The 25,234-nt window shown below is 51.4% G+C and overlaps 8 protein-coding genes across 8 annotated transcripts; 1 reads left to right on the forward strand and 7 right to left on the reverse strand.

Annotated features, from left to right (window-relative positions):
• Positions 1 to 65: 65 nt before the first annotated feature.
• On the reverse strand, positions 66 to 1,109 carry B0T23DRAFT_59871 (uncharacterized protein). The gene is made up of 4 exons (XM_062841520.1): positions 764 to 1,109; positions 623 to 679; positions 423 to 541; positions 66 to 351 (listed from the first exon to the last, which is right to left on the reverse strand). The coding sequence occupies exons 1-4, from the start codon at positions 979 to 981 to the stop codon at positions 230 to 232; spliced, it is 516 nt and encodes a 171-aa protein (XP_062694884.1). The 5' UTR covers positions 982 to 1,109; the 3' UTR covers positions 66 to 229.
• A 24-nt stretch (positions 1,110 to 1,133) lies between these two features.
• Positions 1,134 to 3,340, reverse strand: B0T23DRAFT_310009 (DNA glycosylase; the record flags this gene model as incomplete). The annotated part of the gene is made up of 3 exons (XM_062834557.1): positions 1,134 to 1,300; positions 1,380 to 1,486; positions 1,575 to 3,340. The coding sequence occupies 3 exons, from the start codon at positions 3,338 to 3,340 to the stop codon at positions 1,134 to 1,136; spliced, it is 2,040 nt and encodes a 679-aa protein (XP_062694885.1).
• A 265-nt stretch (positions 3,341 to 3,605) lies between these two features.
• Positions 3,606 to 5,742, reverse strand: B0T23DRAFT_372264 (cytochrome c1, mitochondrial precursor). Its single transcript, XM_062836720.1, has 4 exons — positions 5,480 to 5,742; positions 5,082 to 5,236; positions 4,871 to 4,933; positions 3,606 to 4,778 (listed from the first exon to the last, which is right to left on the reverse strand). The coding sequence occupies exons 1-4, from the start codon at positions 5,552 to 5,554 to the stop codon at positions 4,106 to 4,108; spliced, it is 966 nt and encodes a 321-aa protein (XP_062694886.1). The 5' UTR covers positions 5,555 to 5,742; the 3' UTR covers positions 3,606 to 4,105.
• Positions 5,743 to 6,590: 848 nt separating this feature from the next.
• Positions 6,591 to 7,992, reverse strand: B0T23DRAFT_425827 (DAHP synthase; the record flags this gene model as incomplete). The annotated part of the gene is made up of 4 exons (XM_062839936.1): positions 6,591 to 6,751; positions 6,889 to 7,752; positions 7,841 to 7,901; positions 7,987 to 7,992. 4 exons carry the CDS (start codon positions 7,990 to 7,992, stop codon positions 6,591 to 6,593), a joined length of 1,092 nt encoding a protein of 363 aa, XP_062694887.1.
• Positions 7,993 to 9,265: 1,273 nt separating this feature from the next.
• B0T23DRAFT_60270 (FAR-17a/AIG1-like protein) lies at positions 9,266 to 10,658 on the reverse strand. The gene is made up of 3 exons (XM_062841522.1): positions 10,022 to 10,658; positions 9,787 to 9,942; positions 9,266 to 9,690 (listed from the first exon to the last, which is right to left on the reverse strand). The coding sequence occupies exons 1-3, from the start codon at positions 10,393 to 10,395 to the stop codon at positions 9,519 to 9,521; spliced, it is 702 nt and encodes a 233-aa protein (XP_062694888.1). The 5' UTR covers positions 10,396 to 10,658; the 3' UTR covers positions 9,266 to 9,518.
• On the forward strand, positions 10,615 to 13,033 carry B0T23DRAFT_372271 (uncharacterized protein). Its single transcript, XM_062836721.1, has 3 exons — positions 10,615 to 10,986; positions 11,077 to 12,743; positions 12,806 to 13,033. Exons 1-3 carry the CDS (start codon positions 10,893 to 10,895, stop codon positions 12,941 to 12,943), a joined length of 1,899 nt encoding a protein of 632 aa, XP_062694889.1. The 5' UTR covers positions 10,615 to 10,892; the 3' UTR covers positions 12,944 to 13,033.
• A 153-nt stretch (positions 13,034 to 13,186) lies between these two features.
• B0T23DRAFT_401894 (P-loop containing nucleoside triphosphate hydrolase protein) lies at positions 13,187 to 17,338 on the reverse strand (the record flags this gene model as incomplete). The annotated part of the gene is made up of 3 exons (XM_062838624.1): positions 13,187 to 15,191; positions 15,272 to 15,551; positions 15,613 to 17,338. 3 exons carry the CDS (start codon positions 17,336 to 17,338, stop codon positions 13,187 to 13,189), a joined length of 4,011 nt encoding a protein of 1,336 aa, XP_062694890.1.
• Positions 17,339 to 19,125: 1,787 nt separating this feature from the next.
• Positions 19,126 to 20,563, reverse strand: B0T23DRAFT_60286 (uncharacterized protein). The gene is made up of 3 exons (XM_062841523.1): positions 20,384 to 20,563; positions 20,189 to 20,274; positions 19,126 to 20,108 (listed from the first exon to the last, which is right to left on the reverse strand). Exons 2-3 carry the CDS (start codon positions 20,214 to 20,216, stop codon positions 19,234 to 19,236), a joined length of 903 nt encoding a protein of 300 aa, XP_062694891.1. The 5' UTR covers positions 20,217 to 20,274; positions 20,384 to 20,563; the 3' UTR covers positions 19,126 to 19,233.
• Between the last annotated feature and the right edge of the window lie 4,671 nt (positions 20,564 to 25,234).

A 25,234-nucleotide genomic window follows, 5' to 3' on the forward strand; every position in this document is an offset into this window, starting at 1 on the left:
GTACGAATCATGATGGATTAGAAAGGTAAAGTCTGGACTGCAGATGGAATAATAGGACAGAGGAAGCAGTGGATTCAAACATATCATGTATGTGGCGTGGTGAGGAACACGCCTGCGAAGATCACACTGGGCATGACGATCGATTTTGAAGATGCATTATTTAAGCGACAGCCTTGGGAAGTACGAGCCGCGCTTTCAATGGGACGGACTCTTCCAGGTTTTCATGTAGTCAAAAGAATGAGATTGACGACAGAGTGTGGTTTGAAGATGAAGGGGGGGGACCATCCCATGACTTGTTTCCCATGTGGTTATAGCAACCCGCACATCCATTCACATTGTACAGGGTAGTGTCTAATGTGATATGGTTAGAAGCTAGACAAACACTTCAAGCAGATATACGTTACCGCAAGGACTGAACTTACTCAGATCAAGCGTGGTGTTGTGTAGTACATGCGCCATGTCCGGGCATAGACAGTTCAGGAAGATCGTACGGTAGTTGTTGAGAATTCTGCAGTCACGGCAGGTTGTAGTGTAGTTTCCGCTGAAGGGGCAAGAGCGAGTCAGTTATCATCGTCTGGATGGAAAGCTGCGTACCTAATCAGATCACTGGATGGTGATTTACGTATCATAACTCTCCAAGGTACCATTTCTGTTTCCCAAGCAAAAGTTCAGATCCAGCCTATGGTTAAACAAGCGATGAGCATCTTAGAAAACCACACACCACACATGCACCATGATGACTTTGACACATCAAAAGACTCACCAAGTATAGTTGTAGCCGAGAATGGCAACGTCGTCGTTCAGACAGTTGCACCCTAGCCAGTGACCCTCTCGTAAACTTGCGCCCGTAAAGATGCAATCTATGGCATAACCTCCATTCGGTTGCTTTTGCGCAAAGACAGAAAAGAAGCCTCCTGTAAGCAACGTGAGGGTGGTAATGCCGCGAACGGCCGAGGAGGCGAGGTGTGTGATGCGAGCCATGAGGGGTTACCGTTGGATGTTTCTGGGAACGGTAGTGGTCCGCGAAAATCGTATCGTGTCTCTTGAAGCGTGGATCTTTGATGCGGGAGTAGTAGATACCTACCTAGTATTGTACTCAACCAAAGGCGAGGAAGAGGGTCGCTTCAATATCGTCAGTCAGACCCTGACAAGGCAGGTGCCTTCCGGGTGTTGGAAAAAGTGCGCATCATCTGGCCCTCGTCAGACAAGAGGTGATTCTGAGGAAGGTACAACAGTGAATGGAACCTATTTCGCGGCGTGCTTGGACTTTGTGTCCACCAATGCTTACCGACCACTGCAACTCAGAACAAACAGTGTGTTTCAGGGAACATCATCTTTCTATCCTCTCATCTCTTTTCATCCAAAGATCACCCAACTACCACACCCATCATAGACAACCCGTCCCTCATCCACTGCCTTCCGCATCTCCTCACGGAGGGGCTCTCTATCCCCGGTTATAGGATCCCATTCCCATCCTTCACGCATCCTGTTTGTCCAAATTTCGTCAGCAACGAATGATTGCCTGGGAAAGAAGATCAAAGCAAAAGAGAATGCATTCAAACAAAAACACGTACCACATCCACCGCAAGTACGCTCTCAACTCCTTATCTTGCGGCAGAACCCGCATCCATTCCGGCTGAAACTCCGGACGACGACCCTTCCCCTTCCAGTCGTCCGCCCGACCGAGTAGCTTATCCCGACAAAATATCCGCCACGAGTCCAGAGCGTATGGACCCTGTGTGAGATGGCCGATTTCCCAGGCGCATCCAATGGCATGTTCTTTGGCGAATTTGACGGCGTTGATCCTGTCATCATCATCGTCAAATTCTGCCTGTGACGCTTTTCCGATATGGAAGTCGTCCGGCTCGCCCGTAAATTCCTTTCCCACCTTGACACCCCTCGCATCCCCAGGTCTCGGATAATTCCTCACTCCGTACCTCTTTTCTTTACACGGTGGACACTCGATGAACATCCGCGCATATTTCTGTATGACAGAGCAACGGTTGACGGATAGCCCCAGTGGGCGAATGAGATTGATGATCTCAGAGGGATCGGCACTGGCGAGCGCCTCGGGAGTAGGGAAAAGATCCATTAGTTGGCGGAATAGAGGGATGGCCATTGTACCCCGGACTTTAATCAGGAATGTCACGGCTATGAGCAGACGGAAGGGGTCGGCTGCTACTTCTTCTTGAATTAATCCGAATCTCGGGGCTGAGAGGGGAGCAATGGGGAGGCAAGAGATACCGGGTGGGTGTGGATTTCGGGACTTCTTGGTAGGGGATCTGCTCTTGGATGTGGAGGTTTCGATCTTGGAAGGAGAGGCTTTGCTTGTTGATATCGGCCAGGGCGGTGGTTCACTGAAAAAGCGCGATTTGTAAGTGCGCTTTCCGGTGATCCTCACGTTAGCTGCTGAAACACATTCGTCAAAACTCGATGTGCCTGCTACCGATACATCGCCAAGGGCGACATCGAGGTTTTCGTTAGGGGACGAGTGTGAAGCAAGGCTACGTTGGGGGCTCCAGGTGCCGGCGTAGCTTGGTTCATGTGGAAACTTCGAGTGTTCGAGCTTCGTTTTATCGGTCAACCTAGATTTCTTCGCTTTCGATTCTCCTTCGCCCTGACTAGGCCCAGCTGAGCGGTGGACAACCGACATCATCCGAGTCGGCAATGCCATCTTTCCTTCCTCACTAATCGGTTCATGGCCGTTCATCGCTTTTCTGACAGCGTCAGAAACACCGATCTCCCCCCGACCCCTCGTCCCTTGTCTGCTCGTTTTCGCCGTGTCGTCTTGCGCCCAAAAACGCGAGACACCTCTCCCCATCACACCCGTCGTCTTCTTCACCCTCTTGCCTCCACCTCTTCCCACTTGCGCCGATGACTTTTCTCCTCCCCCACCTTTCCTCCTCTTCCCCAAGCGACTCTCAGCACAAGTATCCCCGTCAGACAAACACCCTTCCTTCCTCCCCGCCATGATCATCCCCAGAAACGGCAACAAACACAGCTCAGGATCACCCATCACGCGACTTTGACCATGATCTTGTTCTCGCTCCAGCCACAGAACCCGATAAGCTTGATCCCTCAAGGAATGGGCACAGTCCATCATCATTTTCCATTCTTCCATTCCACGCATGAGACTCGGTTCCCAAAGTTTGCGGACTTCAACCGGTGGGGCGAAACCCGAGGTGAGCAGCGAGGCGAGGAAGTCTCGGTCTTGGGAGGAAGAGGAGAAGTCGACGTTGAAGCCATTGAGGATGTCATTGGCGAGGGCTGGTGACATGACATCGTTATATGGGAGGCGACAGGCCTGTGATTGGGGTGGTGATAGTTTTGATGATGACATTTTGCTGGTTGTCTGTGGATGGCGAGTTTTGGATTTACGTATGTGGTGTCAGACAATGGTAGAATCAAAATGTGATTGAAAACTCTACGATGAGTTTGGGTTCAAGATGTTGTTGCTTGTCAGTGAGTGAATCGAAAAGGGAGGGGAGGGGACCAAGACTTTGTTTGGAAGGCAAATCAAATGCCAAGCCAGGGGCATCCTCTGTGGTACTTCGTGCTGACATTTACCGTGATTCGGTGAAAGAGAGATTGCCAATCGAGAAATGTCAAGGCTTTCGAAGCTCATACTATATCTCAACTACTCTCGAAGTTAAAGGCGTACATGATGATGTAGCCGACAGGGAAATGACTTTTACTCTTTGGCATCCGTTCAAATGCCCATGTCGTAATATCCGTATCCTGATCCACTCACATGCAAGTTCAGCTTGACCGTCATACCCATACCATCATACCCTGTCTGACACAGGCGATAACGTCTATGTTGTATTTGACCAGAAAATTTGATTTATACACTCTACGACCATCTTCATGTTCAACCCACACGCCCGCACATCTCCGCATTGCCCATGGTTACCGATCCCGCCCCTGCCCATTCCTTTTTGTTTTGCTCCTTCTGACCGATGCGCAAGAGGAACATGAGGGAGCAAAATTTGGGCAGCAATAGTATATGATACATACACAGAAAAAGACAAGGAAAATCACGCACGTCTCACAACGGTTATTGTGTGCATGTCATGACTTTGCCCTTCATTGTGGCAATGCTAAATTAGTGGCGGGTGGTGGACTCCTTGGGGGGATCGTAGACGATCTTCCTCGACTTGAGCCAAGCCCACTTGTAACGCTTAACATAGACGCTCAAGGCGAAGAGCACAGAGGTGACAACCAGAACCTTCATACCCATGCGCTTGCGGTCGTCCATCTCGGGCTCAGCAGCCCAGTTGAGGAACTCAACAACATCCTTGGCCATCTGGGAGGTGGAGGCGGGGGTGCCATCCTCGTAGTCGACGAGGCCGTCGTAGAGGACACGGGCCATGGCGATACCGGTACCGGGGAAGTAGGGGTTGAAGTTAAGGCCGGCGCCAACAGAAGCGCCAGCGGGAGGCTCATCGGGATAGCCGGTAAGGAGGGAGAAGATGTAGTCGCAGCCACCGTGGCGGGCCTTGACAATCAAGCTGAGATCGGGAGGAAGGGCACCGTTGTTGGCGAAACGGGCGGCCTCATCGTTCTTGTAGGGATCGGGGAGGTAGTCGGAAAGCTTGCCGGGGCGCTTCTCGATCTCGCCCTGGTCGTTGGGCTCGGTGTCGTACTCGTTCTCTTCGGCAAGAGCCTTGGCCTCATCGACGGTCAAGATGGTGCCGACAAGAGCGCGGTAGGGGACTCTGCTGAGAGAGTGGCACGAGGCGCAGACCTCACGGTACACCTGGAAACCTCTGCGAAGACTGCAGTCGGGCAAAAACAAAGTCATGAGCCAGATAGTCATTTTGAAGGGGAGGCGCGGCCTCGAATGGGCTGGATAGGGGTGGTTGCTTACGCTTGGTGATCAAAGGTCTTGAGCCACTGTTCGTGGACCCAGGGGTACTTGGTAGCATGGAGACTGCGTCAACGGTAAGCTTCGAGTCACTCCATGCCCAGATTCATGCCTATAGTCGAGCTCGGTCGTATATGCCTCAGAACACATGAGGCAGACCTCGGTCCAGCGGCTAGAGCGGGGCGGATGGTCGGATCGATCGTAGGGAACTCACCCTTCCTCAGCCGGAGTCATGGCGGAAGCGGATCCATAGAGATGGTAGTACCAGGCGATCGAGCCGGCGGCGACGGCGGTGGCAGCGGCGGCAGCAATGTTCAGGCGGAGGGGAGACTCGGCAGCGGCGCCGGAGCTCTGGGTGGAAGCCGAACGCTGCCGGGCACGTCCGTTAGCTTTCCTCGAGGAGCGCGAGAGTGTGAAGGAGACAAGACAGGATGGCTCGGCCGGGGCGGGGATGGTCGGGCAACTGGGCCCCGGACAGGGAGCTCGCAGTAGGTTGACGGTAGCTCAAGCCGGCCCAGGCCCAGCCATTCGAGTGGCGATGCGGCCGAGATCTGTTGTTTGGAGGGGCAGAGAGACGAGGACGAAAGAGTTGTCGAAGCAATCGAGACGAACCTTGGCAAATTTGAAGGCGCCATTTTTCGCGCTGGCAAAGGTGCGCGTCGAGCGCAGGCAGGTCCTCGCCAGCATGGTGGGCAAGCTGAGCGAAGCTTTAGAAAAGTATCGCGGGTTCGGGGGACAAGGCCAATTGGGTTGGCAATGTCGGTGACAGTATCAGGTCTGGCGGGCGGGAGGTCGAGCAGGTCCGTCCAGGTGCAAGGTCGGTCGATTCCCTTCACGTAGCGTCGTAGGTAGGACCGTAGGTTTCTTGAATTTCGGGAATCTTAGGAACACTCGCAATCTGATTGGCTGGGCCAATCACCGTGCAGCCTTTCGAGCTTTTACACTTCCCCTCGGCCCCGGCCGATGGATTTTCCGCACTAATTTACCTCATTCTGCCCGCGGGCCTCAGCGCTTTTTGTAACTACCTTGCTCAGTAAGATAGACACCTCAGCGAGCCCAATCCCGACCTGCAAGTGGAAGTTTCACAAGCAACCAATCCAACTGGGCACAGCTGGGAGCTGGGCATCAGGATCAGGATCAGCATCAGCATCAGCCAGCATCGCCCCATGGAAATCATAATTGTCCAAGCTCTCGCCGCCCGCCGTCCGCCCCTCCTGTCTTTCAGCTTTCACGGCGACCCAGCGTGACCGGACCCAGCCGGGGAAAAGCTGCCAAGGAAAGCCAGGTTTGAAGCTATGTACCACACATACATACCTACCTATGCCTTGGCTCCGTAATCGCAGGTGAAGCTCAGATTTGGTCACCACGGCTATCACGCTTCACACCAACACATCACCACAATTGCATCCAAACAAAAGGCAATGCAAAACTGTAGTCGAACATGGACGATCCTGGAGATTATCATCGAAAGAAACCAAGGTAATCGTTTCGTTTTGAGATCCAGACCCGCTCCATCTTTTACCATCTTCTATTGTCTCGACAGCCATTTCCTAAGATGCATCAATACACGCTCTTTATCAAAACACACCACATGCAGAAATGTCAACTTTTGTGTTCCCATCCCCGCGCCAGTATATATTCGGTATCCCTCACTTAGGGTTCGTGAACCCCTGTCAAATGACCCATAAACCATAAAGCAAACAAGACCAGGAATTGGCATGACTTAGGCAGTGGCGTTCTTGCTCAGGACTTCTCTCCTCTTTTTGACGGCCTGCGCAAGCGTGTCGAGAGTGGCGACAGTATCCTCCCAGCCAATACAAGCATCAGTGATACTGACACCGTACTTGAGGCCGCACTTGCCTTGCTCGGGCACCTTCTGGTTACCTGTACGTTGTGTTAGCGAACAGCTGCAAATCTAGACAGTTATATGCCCCCCCCCCCCCCCCCAAAAAAAAAAAAAAAAAGAAAAAAAAAAGACTTGCCCTCGTTGATGTTGCTCTCAATCATGACGCCCATGATACCAGTCTCGCCGTTCTCAAGTTGTTGCGCAATTTCGGCAGCGACCTTGGGCTGGTTCTTGTGGTTCTTATTCGAGTTGCCGTGGCTGCAGTCAATCATCAGGCGCTGGCGCAAGCCGCTCTTCTCCAGCGCAGCCTTGGCCTCGGCGATGCTCTTCGCATCGTAGTTGGTGCCCTTGGTACCGCCACGGAGGATGACGAAGCAGTCCTCGTTGCCAACGGTTCCGACGATGGCAACGACACCGGGCTTGGTGACGGACAAGAAGTGATGGGGATGTCTGACAGCGCCAATAGCATCAATGGCAACACCCAGGGTACCGTCAGTGCCGTTCTTGAAGCCTACGGGGAAACTGAGGCCACTGGCCAACTCGCGGTGGAGCTGGCTTTCGGTGGTGCGAGCACCGACAGCGCCGACACTCAATAGATCGGCAAGGAATTGCGGGCTGATGGTATCCAACATCTCGCTGGCGAGGGGCATGCCCTTGGAGGTGAGGTCAACGAACAACTGTCTGCTCAGGCGCAAGCCCTTGTTGATCTGGAAGCTGTTGTCGATATCGGGGTCGTTGATCAGGCCCTTCCAGCCAACGGTCGTCCGGGGCTTTTCGAGGTAGGATCGCATGACGATCAACAGCTCATCCTTGTGCTTCTCCTTCTCCTTGAGCAGTAAATCGCAGTACTCGAGCGCGGCCTTGGGATCGTGGATGGAGCAGGGACCGATGACTACTAGTAGCCTCTCCTTCTCGTCGGTGCCATTGACAACGGCAACCACCTCCTTGCGGCCATTGATGACGGTTTGTTTCGATTCAGCGGTCTGGGGGATCTCATGTTGGAGCAGGTCGGGAGGGGTCAGCGGGTTGTAGCCGCGAACTAGATTAAAGATTGACAGTAAGCAGGGAGCTCCGGGCGTAATGAATTGCAAATATTCCACATCTGAATCAAAGAGATTGATACTTACTGCGCCAATCCTCGCTTTCGGCCTGATTGCCGACGTTGCGGTTCTCAATGTAGAAATGTTGCTTAAAGATTCGACATGTGAGTCAATCCAACCTCTAAACACAACATTGGTAGGCGTGGGGCTCTATCTAAGTGGACATGACGTACCGACATGTTGAGGACTTGTGACTTCTATGTGCCGTGGACCAAGCTATGTGCAAAACAGTAGATGAGAGCGGGAACTAAAGAGGGCCCTTCGACTTCTGACTAAAAATGATTTTAAGTCAAATATTCGTTATGAGTCAAAGGACGGAACAAGCCAGGTTTGTGGGGGAAGAACCTATTTTCCTTTCTCGGCGCTGCCGTGGTGGCGGCAAAGGGACTTGACAGCTCCCGTCCAGTCCAATGCATGTTGGGTACGGAACCTTAAAATTTGTAGGAGGGGCAACCAGGAGCCTGCAATGACACCACACTCCTCTCAAGAGGTATCTGATACTCGTGGTTGGAGAGGATCCTAATGCAAGTGCGGTGCTGGTGAGGCGGGGCGCAAGTAGCGGTACCCAAGACTGTTGGCAGCGCTAAGGGTCGCCGTACCTTGGAACGCCCTATCCATTGTGGGCCGGCTGCGTGATGGGGTCAAAGCAAGAGAAAGGCCGATCAAGGAACCAAAAAAGTTCAAGCTATCGACACAAGAGACCGGAGGTATTTCCGTCATGGAAGCTGTGTGCAACGTCAACAGAGTCTCTTTTTTTTTTTTAAGGAAATTGACGAGATGAAATGGAGGATGAGGGCATCAAGGTGTGAGTACATGGTAAGAGAGATGCACGAGTATCCGTATGCAATGGATCAAAGCACAGACATGGGCATTGGTACACTACTGGAAGTAGTGTAGTAGCTCCAACAGGGCAAAGACGATGTAAGAGTCAGACACGGAGCAATCCATATCCAACCGCTTCCTCTCCTGTGAACCAACGGCAAACCCCCGAACGGTGAGCTCTCGTTTAAGGGCGAGTGATATTTGGAGACCATGTTCACAATATTTCTTACAATGGCTCATGCTCACGAAATGGTGATCCTTCATCCTCTTGCAGAGAGACAATTGGCCGGGCCCATGCAGTGGATGGTCCGTCATCATGGAACAGTTGTGGAAGGAATATGGAAGGATTCTGGGCGGCAAAAAAAGTTCCATGCAAGAGCACCCGACGGTTCGCATGCATGTGGTTGGCCTTGCTCGTTCTCAGCCTCCGAAGTAAAGGGAACACAGCTATGCCTGTGATATCGTTAACCGTAGGATGGAACATAGAGGTACCTACATAGTAGTGTATGCTCCGGGCAAGCTCGGGTGACGAAGCCAAAATGCAGGTGGCCTTCGACAGTTGGCGGGGGACCTACTCGGTCCGGGTTTCGGAGCTTGGGCACCGGGGTGCGCGCTCTTGCAAGCCCGGTAAGTACATGTTTGTTCTTCACACCCATAGCTGACTGTTCACAACGAATGCAGGGTATCAACATTCATATCTTGACTGTCTTATTGCATTCCCAGGTCTCAAAATGTCGACTTCCTTGACAAACGAAACGCAACCGGAGTTCAATTAGAACCCAATACTTGTAACAACAGTCAGGAACATGACGATGGATGGATGGCAAACGGTCAATAGCCAACTCTAGATTTGCATTGGTAAGACTGTTGAATACCGGGATCATCACTCGTCTTTGAGAGGGCGCAGAGCATCTTTCTTGAACTTCTCGATGCTGTTGATCTTGCCATAAACCCACTTCAAAGCCATTGTGCTACCTGTCATCAACAGCGCCGAAAAGGTGAACAGCAAGACTCGTTGCCAGGTGTTGAGGATATCGAAAATCGGGTACGGATACCTGACAAAACAGTTAGACATTTTGGTAAATCTCGAGGGTGTCGGAATTGTGTGCGGTTTTACCGCCTGGTCTCTGCTTCGTGTCCGTCGTTCTTACCATCCGTTCTTAGAAAAGCAGAGTTCCACCCAGCCCCAGTAAAAAAATGCTATAGTCGTACTGATAGTCATAGCACCATATCCCTTGACCGTCCAAGGGGGGCTCAGGAACATCAAGTCCAGCGTCAGCATGATAGCCGGCATGGCATGGAATCCTCTGTTGGGGTTTTGTTAGCCACAGCACCACTTGCACCAGTCAGGCATACAGCAGATAGGCTACGGTAAGTTTTTCGTACACATCTGGGAGAACGGGAATGGCCATATCGGGCGGCACAACCAGGTTCTTATTAATTGCACAAATGCCCCAGTAAAGGGTGCTTATGAGCACGGCCAAGGGCGCAGAACAGACCGAGAGGACATTCTTGATTCTGAACAGGCTCGGGCTCAAGATTAGATCCGCAAGCAACGCAACTGCAAACGTGACAAGTGCTAGACCCAGGCCAATGATGGTTAGGAACTTGAAAGCTCCTCCGAATCCCAGATGAAGTTCCCGCGGAAACAAGTGCAGGTAGCTGAAGCTCGCCATGAAAGACACCATGCCCAGCATATGTATAAGGGCGGAAAGGCCCCGCGATGGAGAAGCGACACGCTGCAAGGGATGCATTGTCATGGTTGCGGGCGCGATGGCGAACAGAATATGGGTGGTGGTAAAACGAAGAAGTGTAAAGAACGAGTGTAATTTGCGATCGATGTTTGAAGGACGTCTTGAGCGAAAAACAAAGTGTAACTGTTCGAGAAAAGAGATAGAAGACAGGCCTCAGATTCGGAAAAACGAATGGGAACGAAAACGCAGAAAACCTGCTTTCACGTGCGAGGTAAGGCGATCGATGACCGATCGTGCCGGTCTCATGCACTCACTAGCTTTTGACGTTTTCAATTGTACTTGGCTCACCTACCCTGGAGAATTCAATCAGAGTCTCCACTCTAGACCTCCCGCCGGGAGCCGTCGCAGGACACGCAGGAACCGCCGATCTGCGCCCAGATAGTGTATGGTGTGGTCCATGTCGCGACAGCATCCCGTCCCATCTAATCTTCACCCTCAAACTCAAACCGCTCCGGTATTTGATCGAAGTCTTCCCACAAGAACTCTGTCGCCCAAAAGTCAAGATGGAATCGAATAAACCAGAAGATGACGTCAAGTCGAACAAGCGCACGCATGAAGAATTCACAGAGGGCGTTGCACAGGACGGTTCTGGAGATGGTAAGTGATGTTCACCTTTTTCTGTCACCCGAATTGCCCCTCGCAACCATCCTGAATCCCAGGAGCTGACAACGGCACGTTGCCATGCAGATAGCTCCTCCGACGATGATATGGGCCCCCAGCTGCCCTCGGCCGAGGCGCCCAAGAAGAAGCGCCGCGTTCTTCCCTACGAGAAGCTGTACTTAAAGGCCATGCCCAAGTCCGCCCGGTATTCCAAGTCCTTGATGCACAAGGAACAATTGACGTTCCTCACCATGACACCCATCACCGACTTCTTGATCACCACTTCGATAGACGGCGTTGTCAAGTTCTGGAAGAAGGTCACCGGAGAACTCGAGTTCGTCAAGGAATACAAGGCTCATCTCGGCGAAATCAAGTCTGTTTCTGTGAGTCAAGATGGCCGCAGCTTTGCTACAGCCGGTGCCGACAAGACCATCAAGCTGTTCGACGTCAATGCCTTCGATCTTCTCGCCGTTCTTCAACTCGACTATGTACCAACATGTGTCTGCTGGGTGCACCGAAAGGGTGCCCCTTTGCCCATCCTAGCAGTTTCCGAGGAGGAAAAGCCCGTCATTCATCTTTATGACGGACGTGGTCAGCAAGAAAAGCCTTTCCATACCATCAGTGGATTACACCGCAGTCCAGTAGGAATCATGGCTTTCAACGACAGATTTGACTGCGTGGTTTCGGCGGATGACGGCGGCATGGTGGAATATTGGCAGCCGAGTGGCTCCTACGGAAAACCCGAATCGGTCTTCAAGTTCAAGAGCGCCACAAATCTGTTCGAGTTCAAAAAGGCAAAGGCTGTACCAACTTCCCTCGCACTGTCTCCTGACGGCAGCCGATTTGTCACTGTCTCTTTCCCAGATCGGAAGATCCGCATCTTCGACTTTGCTTCCGGGAAACTACAACGCACATACGACGAATCTCTCAAGGTTGTGGAGGAAATGCAGCAGGCTGGTACTGCACTACAGAAGCTCGACGCCGTAGAGTTCGGTCGCCGCATCGCGCAAGAAAGGGAAATTGAGTCCCCGGCACTACGGAATAAGTTCAATGTAGTCTTTGACGAATCAGGACACTTCATCCTCTACGGCTCCTACCTGGGTATCAAAGTTCTCAATACCTACACCAATCAGGTCGCTAAGGTATATGGCAAGGAAGAAGGATTCAGGCCCCTTTCTCTGGCCATTTACCAAGGTCAGCCTCAGAAAAAGGGCGTGACAACAGTTGCCATGGCCGCATCTGCCAATCCACTTCTACAGGAATCGGAAACAAGAGACCCAATGCTGATAGCGACCGGCGTGGGCAAGGTACGCTTCTACATGTTCACGAATGATGAAGAAATCTCCAAGTCGACCAGAGACGTCCAGAACGAGAAACCAACCGTGTTGGGAGGGCCAAAGAAGGTAGAACAGAAGAAGGCGGCCGAGACAGGGACGTCAGCCGTTATTCATACCACCTACGGCGACATTCACATCAGGCTTTTCCCGGATGCCGCTCCCAAGGCTGTGGAGAACTTTGTTACGCATGCCAAACGTGGCTATTATAACAACACCATCTTCCACCGTGTGATACGGAAGTTTATGATTCAAGGTGGCGACCCTCTCGGCGACGGAACAGGCGGCGAGAGTATATGGGGCAAGGAGTTTGAGGACGAATTTAGCAGCTTGAAGCACGACAAACCTTATACAGTCAGCATGGCGAATGCTGGTCCCAATACTAACGGGAGTCAGTTCTTCATTACGACAGAAAAAACGGTAAGCCAACCAAGCTCAGATGCTCCCATACCGGTAGGACTCAATACTAACTTGGAGAACAGCCATGGCTTGACAACAAGCACACGATCTTTGGTCGCGGTGTCCAAGGTTTGGATGTCATTCATCGCATCGAGAACGTCAAGACACACAAGGACAAGCCAGTGGAGGATATCAAGATTCTTAACATAGACATTATGTAATGTCTAGCGTAATACCCTGCATTGCCATTATGACATTCAATCATTAATTAGTTGCGAAAATTCTATTGCATTCAACCTTGCAAGGCTTTAATGGCATCGCTAATCCCATGGTAATTTCCGCCCAGCCTCATCGGATACCATTTAATCTGACTTTCGCTTAGTTTCCTTCTCGTGTTTTGTTCCTTCCCAACCTCTACTTTGCCCAACTGCGCAGGTGCCTTTGTATGAGGCTTCTTGCTGGCTTTAGTGACCTTCCCCCAGAATCATCTCCACCAACCTATTCCGTTCCGTACTCTTCTTCACCAGCCCCCAAAACGTACTCGTATCTGCATCTTCCATGTCCTCCTCCGAACATTCGTCATCACCAAAATAGTCATTACTACCAACACTTCTTTCCGCTAGCCTCGCACCGTGATCACTAGCGCCACCACCATCACCACCATCATCCTGTCTATGCCTCTCCCTATCCCTCTCGATCCCCCTCCCCACCAGCTCTCGCGGCGCCCCAAACTCCACCACCCGCCCCTTGTCCAACACAAGGATTTTATCAAAGTCGGCCACCGTCGACAGCCGATGGGCAATCACCAGCACCGTGGTGCCGGTACTCTCAACGCACTTGCGCAGCGAACGCTGGATGGCTGCGTCGGTCGCTTGGTCAATGGCCGACGTGGCCTCATCCAGAACCATGATCTTGGGGCGGGTAAGCAAAGCGCGCGCGAGGCAGACGAGCTGTCGCTGGCCCTGCGAGAGGTTGGACCCGCCTGTGATGATGGGGTGGGAGAGGTTGGTGAAAGGGTTGATGCGGTGGCTATCGGGGGCGGTGTCGTTGGTAGCTGTGGTTGTGGCGGAGATGGCTGGGGAGGGGGGAAGAGGGAGCAGAGGGGCTGGAAGGGTTACGGGAGGTGGGGATATGGGCTCTTCTTCTGTTGGTGAGAGTTCGAGTATGTATGCGGGCTCGGATGTGGGAGTTTGTTCGACTTCGAGGATGGAGGTGACGGGTGTTGGATTTTCGGGATGTGACTCAAAAGTGTGGAGGTTGAGGGGGTCAATGTCGCTGGTGTCGAGAACGAAAGGGGTAATTTGGACGCGGTTGTCACCCAATGTGTAGATGTCGTCGAACATGTCGACTTCTTCGGCCGCGGGCTCGACGGTGAAGTCAACGGTTTGGGGGACAACAATCGGTGCCAGGAGCGGTGTGGTGGTAGCCGTGTTTGGGTGGGTAGAGACGGCCGTGCTGGGTCCCATGACCGGAGTGTAAAAAGATGGTGGGTAACTCATGTTGTTGTAGGTTGAACCAATTAGGTTGACACTACGTAGGGCGTCGTATATCTCGCTATCATCTAGACGGCCTTCGATGTCTAGATTGGAACGTAGGGTGCCTCTATTGACGGAATGCATCAGTATCCACATCAAAAGGTGTAACAAGTCAATTTCATATGCGTACGAGAAGAGGAATGGATCTTGGGGGATAATGACGAGACTTTTTCGCAGCTGCTTTAGCTTCAATGTCGAAATATCGAGGCCGTCAATGCGGACCGAGCCTCTGCTGGGTTCAAGAAGACGGAAAAGAACAGAGGCAAGCGTCGACTTGCCAGCGCCCGACCGGCCAACAATCCCAACCCGCTCGCCGGCTCCAACGGTCAAGCTGAGATCGGACAAGACAGGAGGAAGATCGCAGGCATACGAGGCCGTGAGATTTTCGACTTTGATGTTCCCATCCGCTGGCCAGGCTGCAGGGGCGTCCAGACCCTGTTCGCTTTCACGCTCAACCTCGATGTACTCCAACACCCTCTCGCAGGAGCTAAACCCCAATTCCAGCGCTGCCACGGCCTCTAGTAAAGATGTTAGCGCGGACGTGTAACGGAAGGCAAAAGACAAGCTGAATCCCGCGCGCGCAGCGCCTACACCACCCAGTGCTACGACACTGGCCACGATGGTGACGAAGATGGCGCCGAGCATGCCCATGCGAAAACCCATCCATCTCTTCAAGAGTTGCTGTGCCCAGTTTGCGGAGCTGTTGGCGTCAATCAATTGGTACATGTTGTTGGTGTACGATTGAGTGCATTGAAAGGCGCGAATGGTCGTTAATCCGGACAGCACGGAGCTGAACTGGTCGTAGATTGGGGAGTTGGAGACGGACTTGAGGCGCTTGACCTCTCTCGCGACGTATATGAAGTAGTTTGCAATATAAACGTAGAGGGCAAAAAGGAGTATGACAAAGAAGAGGACGTATAGCGAGACGGAGGAACTGTGTAGGACAGGTTAGCTGAATCCATTCTGTGTGTATAACATTACATCATGCAACAAAAAACGATGGGTACTACATACCATGTCACGACGATGATCATCAGTAGTAGGGCTGCTTGTAGGAACGTAAACGTCGGGGTGGCCAGCGGTTTGTCGACGACTGACATGTCCGAACTGAAGCGGTTTAATACACGGCCCGCTGGTACAGTTTCAATCCATCGGATAGGCGCACGGAGGATCGTATGTGTGAGCTGTTCGAATAGCTTCTTGGAAGCTCGCATTCCGATGAGAGTGAAGGCAATATCGCGGATGAGTTGGGACGCACCGACGAGGAAGCAAACTAGAACATATGTCGAGATCCCTATGACATCAAGTTAGTTACACTTCTTTAGCATGGCCTGTATCCTTGTCCCGGAACTTACAAAAGCGGATACAGAGCTTAGAACTCCAAGGCATATGATGGCCAGCAACGTATCCAAAAGTCATTTGCCAGTATGTTTGATGATACTGGGTTGTAGACGATGTCTGTGAATTTGCTTCAACGGATGACGCCCTTTGAGCAAGTTCCTTGAGACTCCATGTACGAATGATACCCAGAACGTGACCAAGAAAGAGCACGGCCATGCCTAGAGCCCAGTTCAGGGCACCACCACTGGCCTCATAATATGCCTTGTACACGTCCCATTTGACCCATCCAACAGCTCTCTTCTCCTCGCCAGTTTGTCTCCTTTCTGTAACCCTCGCGGTCGAACTGGAGGACGAGGCTGCTCCGTTACCATCAGGCCGAGTCCACGTTAGGCTCCCAGGTTCGAGCATTGATGTGGCAGGTCTTATGTTCTGGCTTTCGGGAGCCTTGTACACGACAGACTTGAGGCGTCCGCTACTCAGACGCACCAGACAGCTCGCGTACGGGCGAACAAGATCGACATGATGAGTCGCAAGAATTCTTGTTCTTCCGACGGCTAACTCTCCCGTCAATGCCTCCCCCACGATCAGCCTGCTCACATGCGTATCCACAGCGCTCAGGATATCATCCATCACGATAATGCCCGCTCGCGAATATAGGGCGCGGGCGAGGGCTATTCTCCATCTTTGTCCGCCGGACAGCGAAACGCCTTTGGGTCCAACTTCTGTTTGGTCACCGTCAGCCAAAAGCTGCAGATCCTTCTCAAGGGCGCAAGCGCAGAGAACCTTGCGGTAGCGGAGGTGGTCGAACTTGAGGCCAAAGAGAACGTTGTCCCTGACTGTGCCGCTTTCAATCCATGGAGTCTGGGATACAAAGCACGTCAGGGAGGGTATGATCCAGTCTTGGTCCGAAATATTCTCGTCTTCGCTAGGCTCCGGGGCAGAAGGAACGTAGATGTCACCCGCTATGAGCTTGACTTCGCCTAAAATTGCAGCGAGCAGTAGACTTTTTCCCGAACCAGTTTTGCCCGCAATGACACTGAGCTCACCGGGCGGGAAATTCACGTTGATATCTTTGAGCATGGTATGTGCTCCTCGAGGTGGTGCTTGAGCATCGCCGACCTCGTCAGTATCTTCAGGTCGGGGCCAAGCTACAGTAGCGTCCTCGAAAGCAATCAGACTCCCTGGCTTAGTGACCACTTGCTTGTCCAAACGGCCAAAGTACTTGTCCAGTCTCGAGACACTTGCCCACGCTTCAAGTAGGTTGACCTGTACCTTTCGTAGAAGTGACACTGCGTCGTCCAGCTGGTCAAACAAGCCGAGGGCTGTGAAGATGACTGAGGCTTTGATATGGGATCCTTGCTGCCATACATACACCGTGAAGGCAACGCTGGCTAATAACAATGGTGCAATATTAACAGTCAAGAAGATTAGGCATTTCCCGAGTGCCACTCTCCAGTACTGCTTGAGCTCGTCGTCTCTGCTTGCCAGGATCTTGTCCTCCCAGAAGTCCTCAAGGGCCGAGTACCGGATCTGGCGCATTCCCAATAGCGCCTCGGCCAGCAAATGCGCTTTGTAATCTCGGACTCGCATCAAACCAAAGTTCTGGTCTCGTTGCTTTCGTGACAGGTGGAGATTGAGAGGGATGGTCAGACTCGCGGCAGTAAGCCCGGAGAGGACAGGGAGCCATCCCATCAAACGGATAAGGAAGGCGCTTGCAAGAGCTAGCTTGAAAGCGGCCATGGGCAAGTCGCTGTTGCACTGACAAAAATTGGTGACGCGGGAACTACATTGACTGGGGCGTCAGAACTCGAGAACTCTGTGTAGATCGATGGATAACTGGAAGGCGCATGTCACTCACCTATCAACCTTCAATAGGTTGTAGGCCGATTGTCCCATCTCCCCATCCCTCCTCTTTTTGGGTTTGAGGATAGTGCCCGGCTGACCGTTACCATTTGCGCTCCCATTCTGCCCGGATAATTTCAAGGACCCATCACTGTCTTGTCCTGCGTATTGCCTGAGAGCTTTGGCGAACACCAGAGTCTGCACTAACGACTCAAGGGGAATATCCATTCGGCTTTCGGTAATCCATTTCAGCCAATTCGTGGCACCAACTTGCAGTGTTTGTGTGAGAAACAAAGCAAGTGCCCAGACTAACAACATGGGGTCTCTGGGCGAATGTTGGGTTCCCTTTTCGATCTTGGAAAGGAAGCTGTAGAGTACAAGCTGAGGAAATATCGACAAGATGGCAATCAACAAGGCCAAGGCCCATTGACGTGCCAGGTTGCGCATATAAAGTCTGAACAATTGTTGCCAGAAACGACCCGGCTTTATGTTCTCGGTAAAATTCTTTTGTATGTTTTGCGAACGCGTGATGAACTCCAATCTGGGCAGATCGGCGGGTTCCAGTTGCCTTTCTTTGGCGGCATTGAAAATGTTAAGGTTCCAGGAGAATGACAGTAGAGATAGGAGTGACACCGCCTTTTGCTGGTCAACAACCTGTTGCTTATGGTAGATATCTGGGCGTCGAGGAAACGAAGCGAAGGCCACCGCCACCACGAAAACTGACAAAAGTTGGATCCCATGTAGAAATGCCGAGATCTTGCCGCTGATTTCCCTTCCGATGAGCAACCCAATCACCTTGAAGCCATGGTTGAAGGACAGCAAGCCTGTCAGCAGCAATGAAGAGACCAAGCCGAGGATAGTCATACGAAACCTTGTATGGTAGTCATTCTTGGGCGGGAGAAAGGCGCACTGTAAACATAAGAGTCCCTGGACAACTGAGTTAAGCTCATTGATCCTTGTCCGAACTTGGTAGTGCTGGTCTTGATATGATGGTACATACAGCTAACAAAATCTCTTCCCATGACGAGAGCTTGGATATATCGACAAAGATCGCCCTGGAGTCTCGAGAGTTCAAGACGGGTATCAGTTGGACCGTAATGGATGCTCCCAAATTTGTCAGCACTCCTAACCAAAGTGTGAGCATAGAGCGGGAATCCACAAAGGCCCTTGTCGATGCCTCTGTTGCGTCACCATTCCGGTCTTGATAGTGTGCTGCATCGGCCACACCTCCACTCAAAGGCGCATATTCTCTCGCAAGACTCATCTTCCTGGCAAGCAGGTATTTGAAAGTCGGAACTGTAAGCAGTGCAACCAATACGGGTATTCCTATATTGATTACGGCTGGGAAAGGTGCATCAATCAGCATGCTAAAAACATAGGACATGTGTTGGTGGGATTGCTCAGTGGTCATGTTGGCTGTCGTATCCTAGTAAAATCAGAGTCAAGACAGCAGTGGTATTAAATAAACCTTCTATTGATTGGGCCAGCCCATGGTCTTCTAAGATCGTAGTGAATGAAAATTGTTGGTACTCTTCACTATCCGAGGGCAATACCAATTGGATGTTTTGAGTATGCATCGATGTGGATCTCCGATGGGAGTTGAATCAGACCGAAACCATCAAGAGGTGTCGCTGTGAATGCTGATACCTCTCATTCCGTCTGCGCTTCCTCAAACAATTGAGTTCCGTGTCGTTCAGGATGTCTTATCCACCCTTCCTCATGAATCACAGCCTGTGATAATGCAACGTCGACTCATCCGAAACCTCTCTTCGTGACTAACCGCCGTTATTGACTTAACCGCTGACGACAGTTCCCATGTTGGGGTGCAACGTTTGCCCACTGAAAGCGCTGCTATCCTCGCTGGCCAAGAAGACAACTGCAGTAGCAACCTCACTGGGCTGAGCAGGACGACCCAAGGGTGTGGATCCGAACTGCTCCTGGTTCTCCCCCTTCATGGTTGATGGGATGAGAGGTGTCCAAACGGGTCCGGGGGCAACAGCATTGACGCGGATGCCGTTTCCAGCCTGCTGATTGCTCAGGCCGCGAGTGAAGGCCACGATTGCGCCCTTGGTGGATGTGTAATCGAGAAGGTCGGGACGACCGATGTAGGCGTTGATGCTGGCGTTGTTGATAATAGTGCTTCCGCGCTTCATGTATGGCAAAGAATACTTGGCCAGGTAGAAGTAGGGGTGAATGTTGGTGTTGAAGGTGTTGATCCACTGGTCCTCTGACAGATCCTTAATGTCATCGACTACCATCTGGTAGGCAGCGTTGTTGAAAAGGATGTCGATTTGGCCATTGAAGATCTTGACAGCCTCATCAACCAGTTTCTTGCAGTTTTCCCTGTCGCGAAGATCCGTAGACACCAAGTGGCACTTCTGACCGTACGCCTCGACCCTTCTCTTGGTTTCCTGCGCATCCTCCTCCTCCTCGGGAAGATATGCGATGACTGAGTCGGCTCCCTCCATGGCAAAGAGGATGGCGCTCGCGCGCCCAATGCCAGAGTCCCCTCCGGTGATGATAGCCTTCTTGCCCTTGAGTTTTCCGGCAGCGCGGTACTTCTGGCTCTTCCCGTCAGCGGTAGGAATCTCATCCCACAGGGGCTGCGGGTTCGGCATCGCGGTCTCCTTGCCGGGGAAGCTCTGATGAGTGACCGGGATGTTGTGGCCTGTTGTCGAAAACCCCGAGTGCGTCAGAGCATGTTCGTTGCAGCGACGCATCAAGTCAATGCTCATGGAAGAAACTCACCACTCTCGAATTGTCCCTTGTCTGTCATTTTGGAATTTTTCTTTTCCGTGTTTCTGGTGATTCAGCTAAGGCTTTCGGCTTGGGTTCTTTGATTAATTCCCTGTGATTAGGTGATTGCAGAGAGTTGAAGTGATTCAGGTAATTGAAAATGTGTGCTCATGAATCATTTCGGGAGCTTCAGCTTCTTTTGTTTACTTTACCTGTGCCTATGACGTATGGGCCTGTTGCTGGAAGAGGCAGAAGTCAATATCGATGACGACAACAGTCCGGTCATTGTGGCCAATAGGCCGCCGCATTGGTGAGTTCAAAGTGCTGCAGCGCGCCTGCCGTTTTACCGTCTTCGGCAGTCCTCAAATATGTAGGTGTACGGTAAAGCGTAACTTCCAGTTCGTGTGGCATCTCGATGAGAAAGAGAGCCAAGAGAGCGCAAGACTTGAATTCAAGAAGCAGGTGCGAGTTGAACAGACCCACTGGTGATGTGTTATGACGGGAGATGGTGGGGTGCTCTGGCCCCACTCCGGATGACCCAGGCGGTTCGTATGTGTAGAGGTAGGTACCTACGACCTTATTCCTCCTCCGTCTTTCTTTGATCCCACGTCACCTTCACCCCATGCATGTCCTTGACTTGGGCAACTCCTACCTACCCCATATTCTCCGATATCCTTAACCCCCCAAAAGGGGACACATTCTCTTGTTTTCCATATCCCTCTGAGCTCGCGCCCACGGATTCAGCACATCCTCTTCCTCATAGGGAAGAAACTCTACCGGTTCTTCCTATGCTACTCCACTCCCGTCCAATGCGTTAGCTTGTGCGGCCAGTTCCGCATGTTTCTCTGCTACAGTGGTTCGAGTTCCTTCCCATCGCCTGAGAAGATGGACGATCAAATGCGACGGTGGAAAATCAGGCGGGAGACAGAGATGGGTGCGAATGCGGTTTAGGGTGGAGAGGCCGGTTGGGGAGAGGTAGTGAGTGTGAACTGTGGAGGGTGAGGAGAAAATGATGGAGGAGGAGAAAGATGAGGAGGATGGCAAGTGAGCAGAGGATGGGGAGGAAGATGAAGAGAGCTAGAAGCTCTGGAAATCTGATGAGTCGTTTGTGTGATCTGCTTTTCTTGTCTGCCGCCTTTCGACATCGGAACTGGTGTAAAAGGCGGCAGAGTATGCCTCGTACGTTGCTTGTTCGGTTTCAGCAATGTCGAAACCCTGTGTGAAGTCCTTCGGTTCTTCGAGTAGTACGCTCGACCGAGCGGAAGGATGCGATCCGAGTGGATCGGGAACCTAATATTGCAATCACGAAAAACGTCAGATGTGGTGGGAAGCGGTGATAAGATAACTCGCTGGCTCGCTTGTGCATTTCTTTTCACTTGCTCCAGGCTACACCATGGGCGTCTCTTCCCAGTAACACGCCCAACGTGGCGGAACTTGGGTAACGGCGTGCACCTCATACCATATCTTTGAATGGCTGTTAACCTGCAACTAGTATTTCCGCATTCACCATATGACGTGCCGAATCATTCTTTTATGGATTTACGAGCATTCGAGTTCAAGTGGTTGAGGGTTAAGAAATATTGTATGCGAATGTCTGGCGGATGTATTTTTATGTGAAGGTACTTATCTTGGTCGATCAGGATTAGGTACGTTTGTCTTGCGCAAATCCTCTGTCCTATTAGTAGCGTCAAAATGTCCTCGTACCTGTTAAGGGGCGTGCGTTTGAGGGAGAACAATGGTGGTGAAGTGTCATAGGAACCTAGAGGCTGACTTGGAACCTCTTTGGAACATCGGATGCATAATCCACGGAAACGCAAATCGAACAATGGAAAAAACGCAGATTCAGAGTATAAAATCTCACCTTTGTTTTACAAGAAATCGTAATGACGACAAAGAAATTCTTCACTTATAAAAATGTCTGTCGTCTTAGAGCGGCACGGGTTTTTGACCTGGACATATTTCTTTATCATCGGTATCTGTTGACAGTTGCTCAAGGGCATTATGAAACAAACAACTCTCTTCGTCAGCAAAGTTGCTATTCTTGATGTAATCCATGATCTAGGTCCTTCCATGGCGCCCATTTATTCAGCCATCCCACATCACCTTAAGCTCGTCTCCTTCTACTTCGCCTACGAACGTTTGGGCGAAAATGAAACTCACCAAGGCCGTAAAAGACAAACCCGTCCAAGAGTCACTAGCAGGTTGGACTTGGTTTTCCCCCTGGTCTCAACACAAAGCACCTAACTATAAAGAAACCGCCGAAGGCGTGAAACTGGTGAGCCAAATTGGTGCCTGGTTTTTCCTCTCCTCTCACTGGAAGAAGCCGTACGATATCCTTCACAGCGTCAAACACAGTCGATGCATGGTCTGCCAGATGCGCGGCTGCATGTTAGAGAATGTGGCCCGGAGAAAGGCTACATTGACAACCAAGAGTTACGGCTGGACTGTCCTAGAGCAGAAGCAGCGTAAACAAGACCGAACAAGCCCGAAAGCAAACAACAAAATAGGCACAGGAGCGTCAAGCGCTCAGGCTCCTACGGGCTGTACAGTGAAGCACTACAAATGCTGCCTGTTGAGGAGTTCAACAGACATGTAAAGGGCCGTATAAGCTCGATGTTCAAGGGTTCAGGCGGGATGGCCCCCAAATGCTGACATCGGTGCAATGTCGACTGGATTACAACTCGAGAAGCTTTCTCTTGTCATTCTAGGCAGAGACAGAGAAAATTAAGAGCAGACCTAGACGGAAGCATTGGTACACCCAGTTTCGCCAATGTTCACGGTTCACAATCTAGGTACATTCTCCACCCCCATTAATCAGTGCCTTTCTTCGCTTCCAGAGTCTGGTGATGAACACTTCCACCCGTCGAAGAATATAGCTGCCTGAGAGTTAGATCAGTCGCTTGATACGTCGTTTGATTCACTTAGTCGCAGTCTAAAGCCGAGAACAAGTAAGTGGTTCGTCGGGATAACCACAATAGGTTCATATAGTCGGTGTCCTGTAACGTCAAGCGATGACGAACCCCATGCTCTCCCCTACCGTTGCTACCCTGTGTAAGACGTTTACTTCTCATGCGATATCCAACAGTCTCAATCAAGGACGCGGATATTCAGACATAAAAATGCTAGACCAGGATCTCCAGTTGACGAGATCCAAGCCTTACCGGATTGATACATAGGAGACTATGGGGCTGAATTTAGGTAAACAGAATGTGTATCTGGACGTTTCCAGTTCTTTAGACTCTCTATCGTCAATACCTCTAAATATACACGCTCTGAGACCTCTGCAAGCGGATTATTAGTGGTGAACGTACCGAAAAGACTCAAGCCCTTTGTTTTCGGCTAACAGGGCCTAACTGACAACAATTCTACGTATTAGGTGCGTCAGGGTTTGTGTTTGGGAAGAAGCTGGAGCAGTCTGCAATGCTAAGAGGTGCCTCGAATGTACTGATGATGCGACTAAGTTCTGTCAGCTGAAAACGGAGGGCTCAAGTCTTTGCGGCACGTGCATTTGACAACATACGTATACATCGGCTGTACACCTCTGCCGGGCTACCCTTCTGCAAGAATCTGTCTTTGCCCCTGACCCGAGCTGGAAAACTGCAAGAATTGAACCTTTTTTCTTTCTTCCATCCTGGCAGAGGTGTTTCCAAAAAGAAAGTGATGAATTTTAGGTAATATGGTTGTTGTGGTTGAGAAGAAGCCCAGGAATCCCAGCGAAATTGTAGCTTTTATCCACCCGGTGCATAGACCGCACCTTCGAGTGTCAGCCGGACGGCTGTAAGGATAATTTGTCCTGCTGTAGATGCGTATGTAAGTAGACCGGATGTCAGGGCCTTCAGTTAGTGTCCTACATGTGTCGTGAAGTCTAACTCGATGATAGTCCATAGGGCTGAAGGGTGCTCGGTGGGGTATCATCATGGTGGAGTTAGATCATAAAGGGGAGAAGCTTAGGTGCGCACACGTCGTCCTTGTACACTACCAATAAGCTTCACGACTTGGCTCACCGCGGCGTGCGGCCTCTAGATCATCCAAGAGATAGAAGCTGGGTAGTTCAGCATTTTCAAGATAGCTGGTCTGGGGATAGCCCCAGGACTACATATTGAGCCACCTGAATGCCATACCCAATGTCTGAGTTTAGACAGAGAGCATCTTGTCACAGAAGGCTCACAGTAATGACAATAACGAGAAGAAAAGTGGAAAGCAGTACGATAATGGTCGTCTGTGAATTAATCTGTCCTCTTCATCTTTCAATGCTGGGGGCAAAGAGTTCGAGACGCAGCGGCTCAGATTGGGGGCCCAGTTTCACCCCTGTCAGTGTACCTGTAGCTCCAGGTATCGATATGCAAAGTTCTACTGGGGAGTGGGGTAGATTTGCATGATACCATAGGTACCTATTGCGCAGACAAACGTTCCATGTTTGGATGGCACTAAGAAATTTGGCCCGTCAGCAAATCAGACTCGGAACTTCTCACAGGGGCGGACCCGGCTTCCTATCATGATGTGGTACGCCGACTTTCGTGCCCGCCCATCGCGGTGGCTCAGCGCCTGGGGTTTACCAGACAGCCAGCAAGACACTCGCGATGTTACACCACGATGTACACTAGGAGCGCGCGCATATGCTGCGCATTCTCACAACCGACACTCCTGGAACCCATTAAATACTGTAGTCACTGTTACAACACTGATTGCGGCGATGTCCTGCGCCGCCTTCACCTTCTCTTTGCTTGGGAGGATGTGGGTTATGGATAGATAAGTGGCCGTGGGGGAAAAGGGATGTCCCAGAATTCCGCCGTCCAATTGTCTACGTGTTCAAGAACTCGGCCGGTGGCCATTAGCAACAGAATCCTGGTTTCCTTTGAGCGTTTGTTGTCGAACCCTACGCGTCCCCAGTAACGGAAAATTCAGAATGACAAACGGGCAGCAGACAAAGAAGTCGACTGCATCAGGAGATCTTGGCTGCTCTTGGTTGGAAGGTGAGGTGTGAATACGCGCAGAAGTGCTCACCGTTGGCATCGTTCGCATGCCGATTGCCGACTTTCCCAGGTCTTGTACAGTACC

Source organism: Neurospora hispaniola (genome assembly GCF_033458365.1).
Source record: "Neurospora hispaniola strain FGSC 10403 chromosome Unknown B0T23scaffold_2, whole genome shotgun sequence".
NCBI classification, from domain to species: Eukaryota; Fungi; Ascomycota; class Sordariomycetes; order Sordariales; family Sordariaceae; genus Neurospora; species Neurospora hispaniola.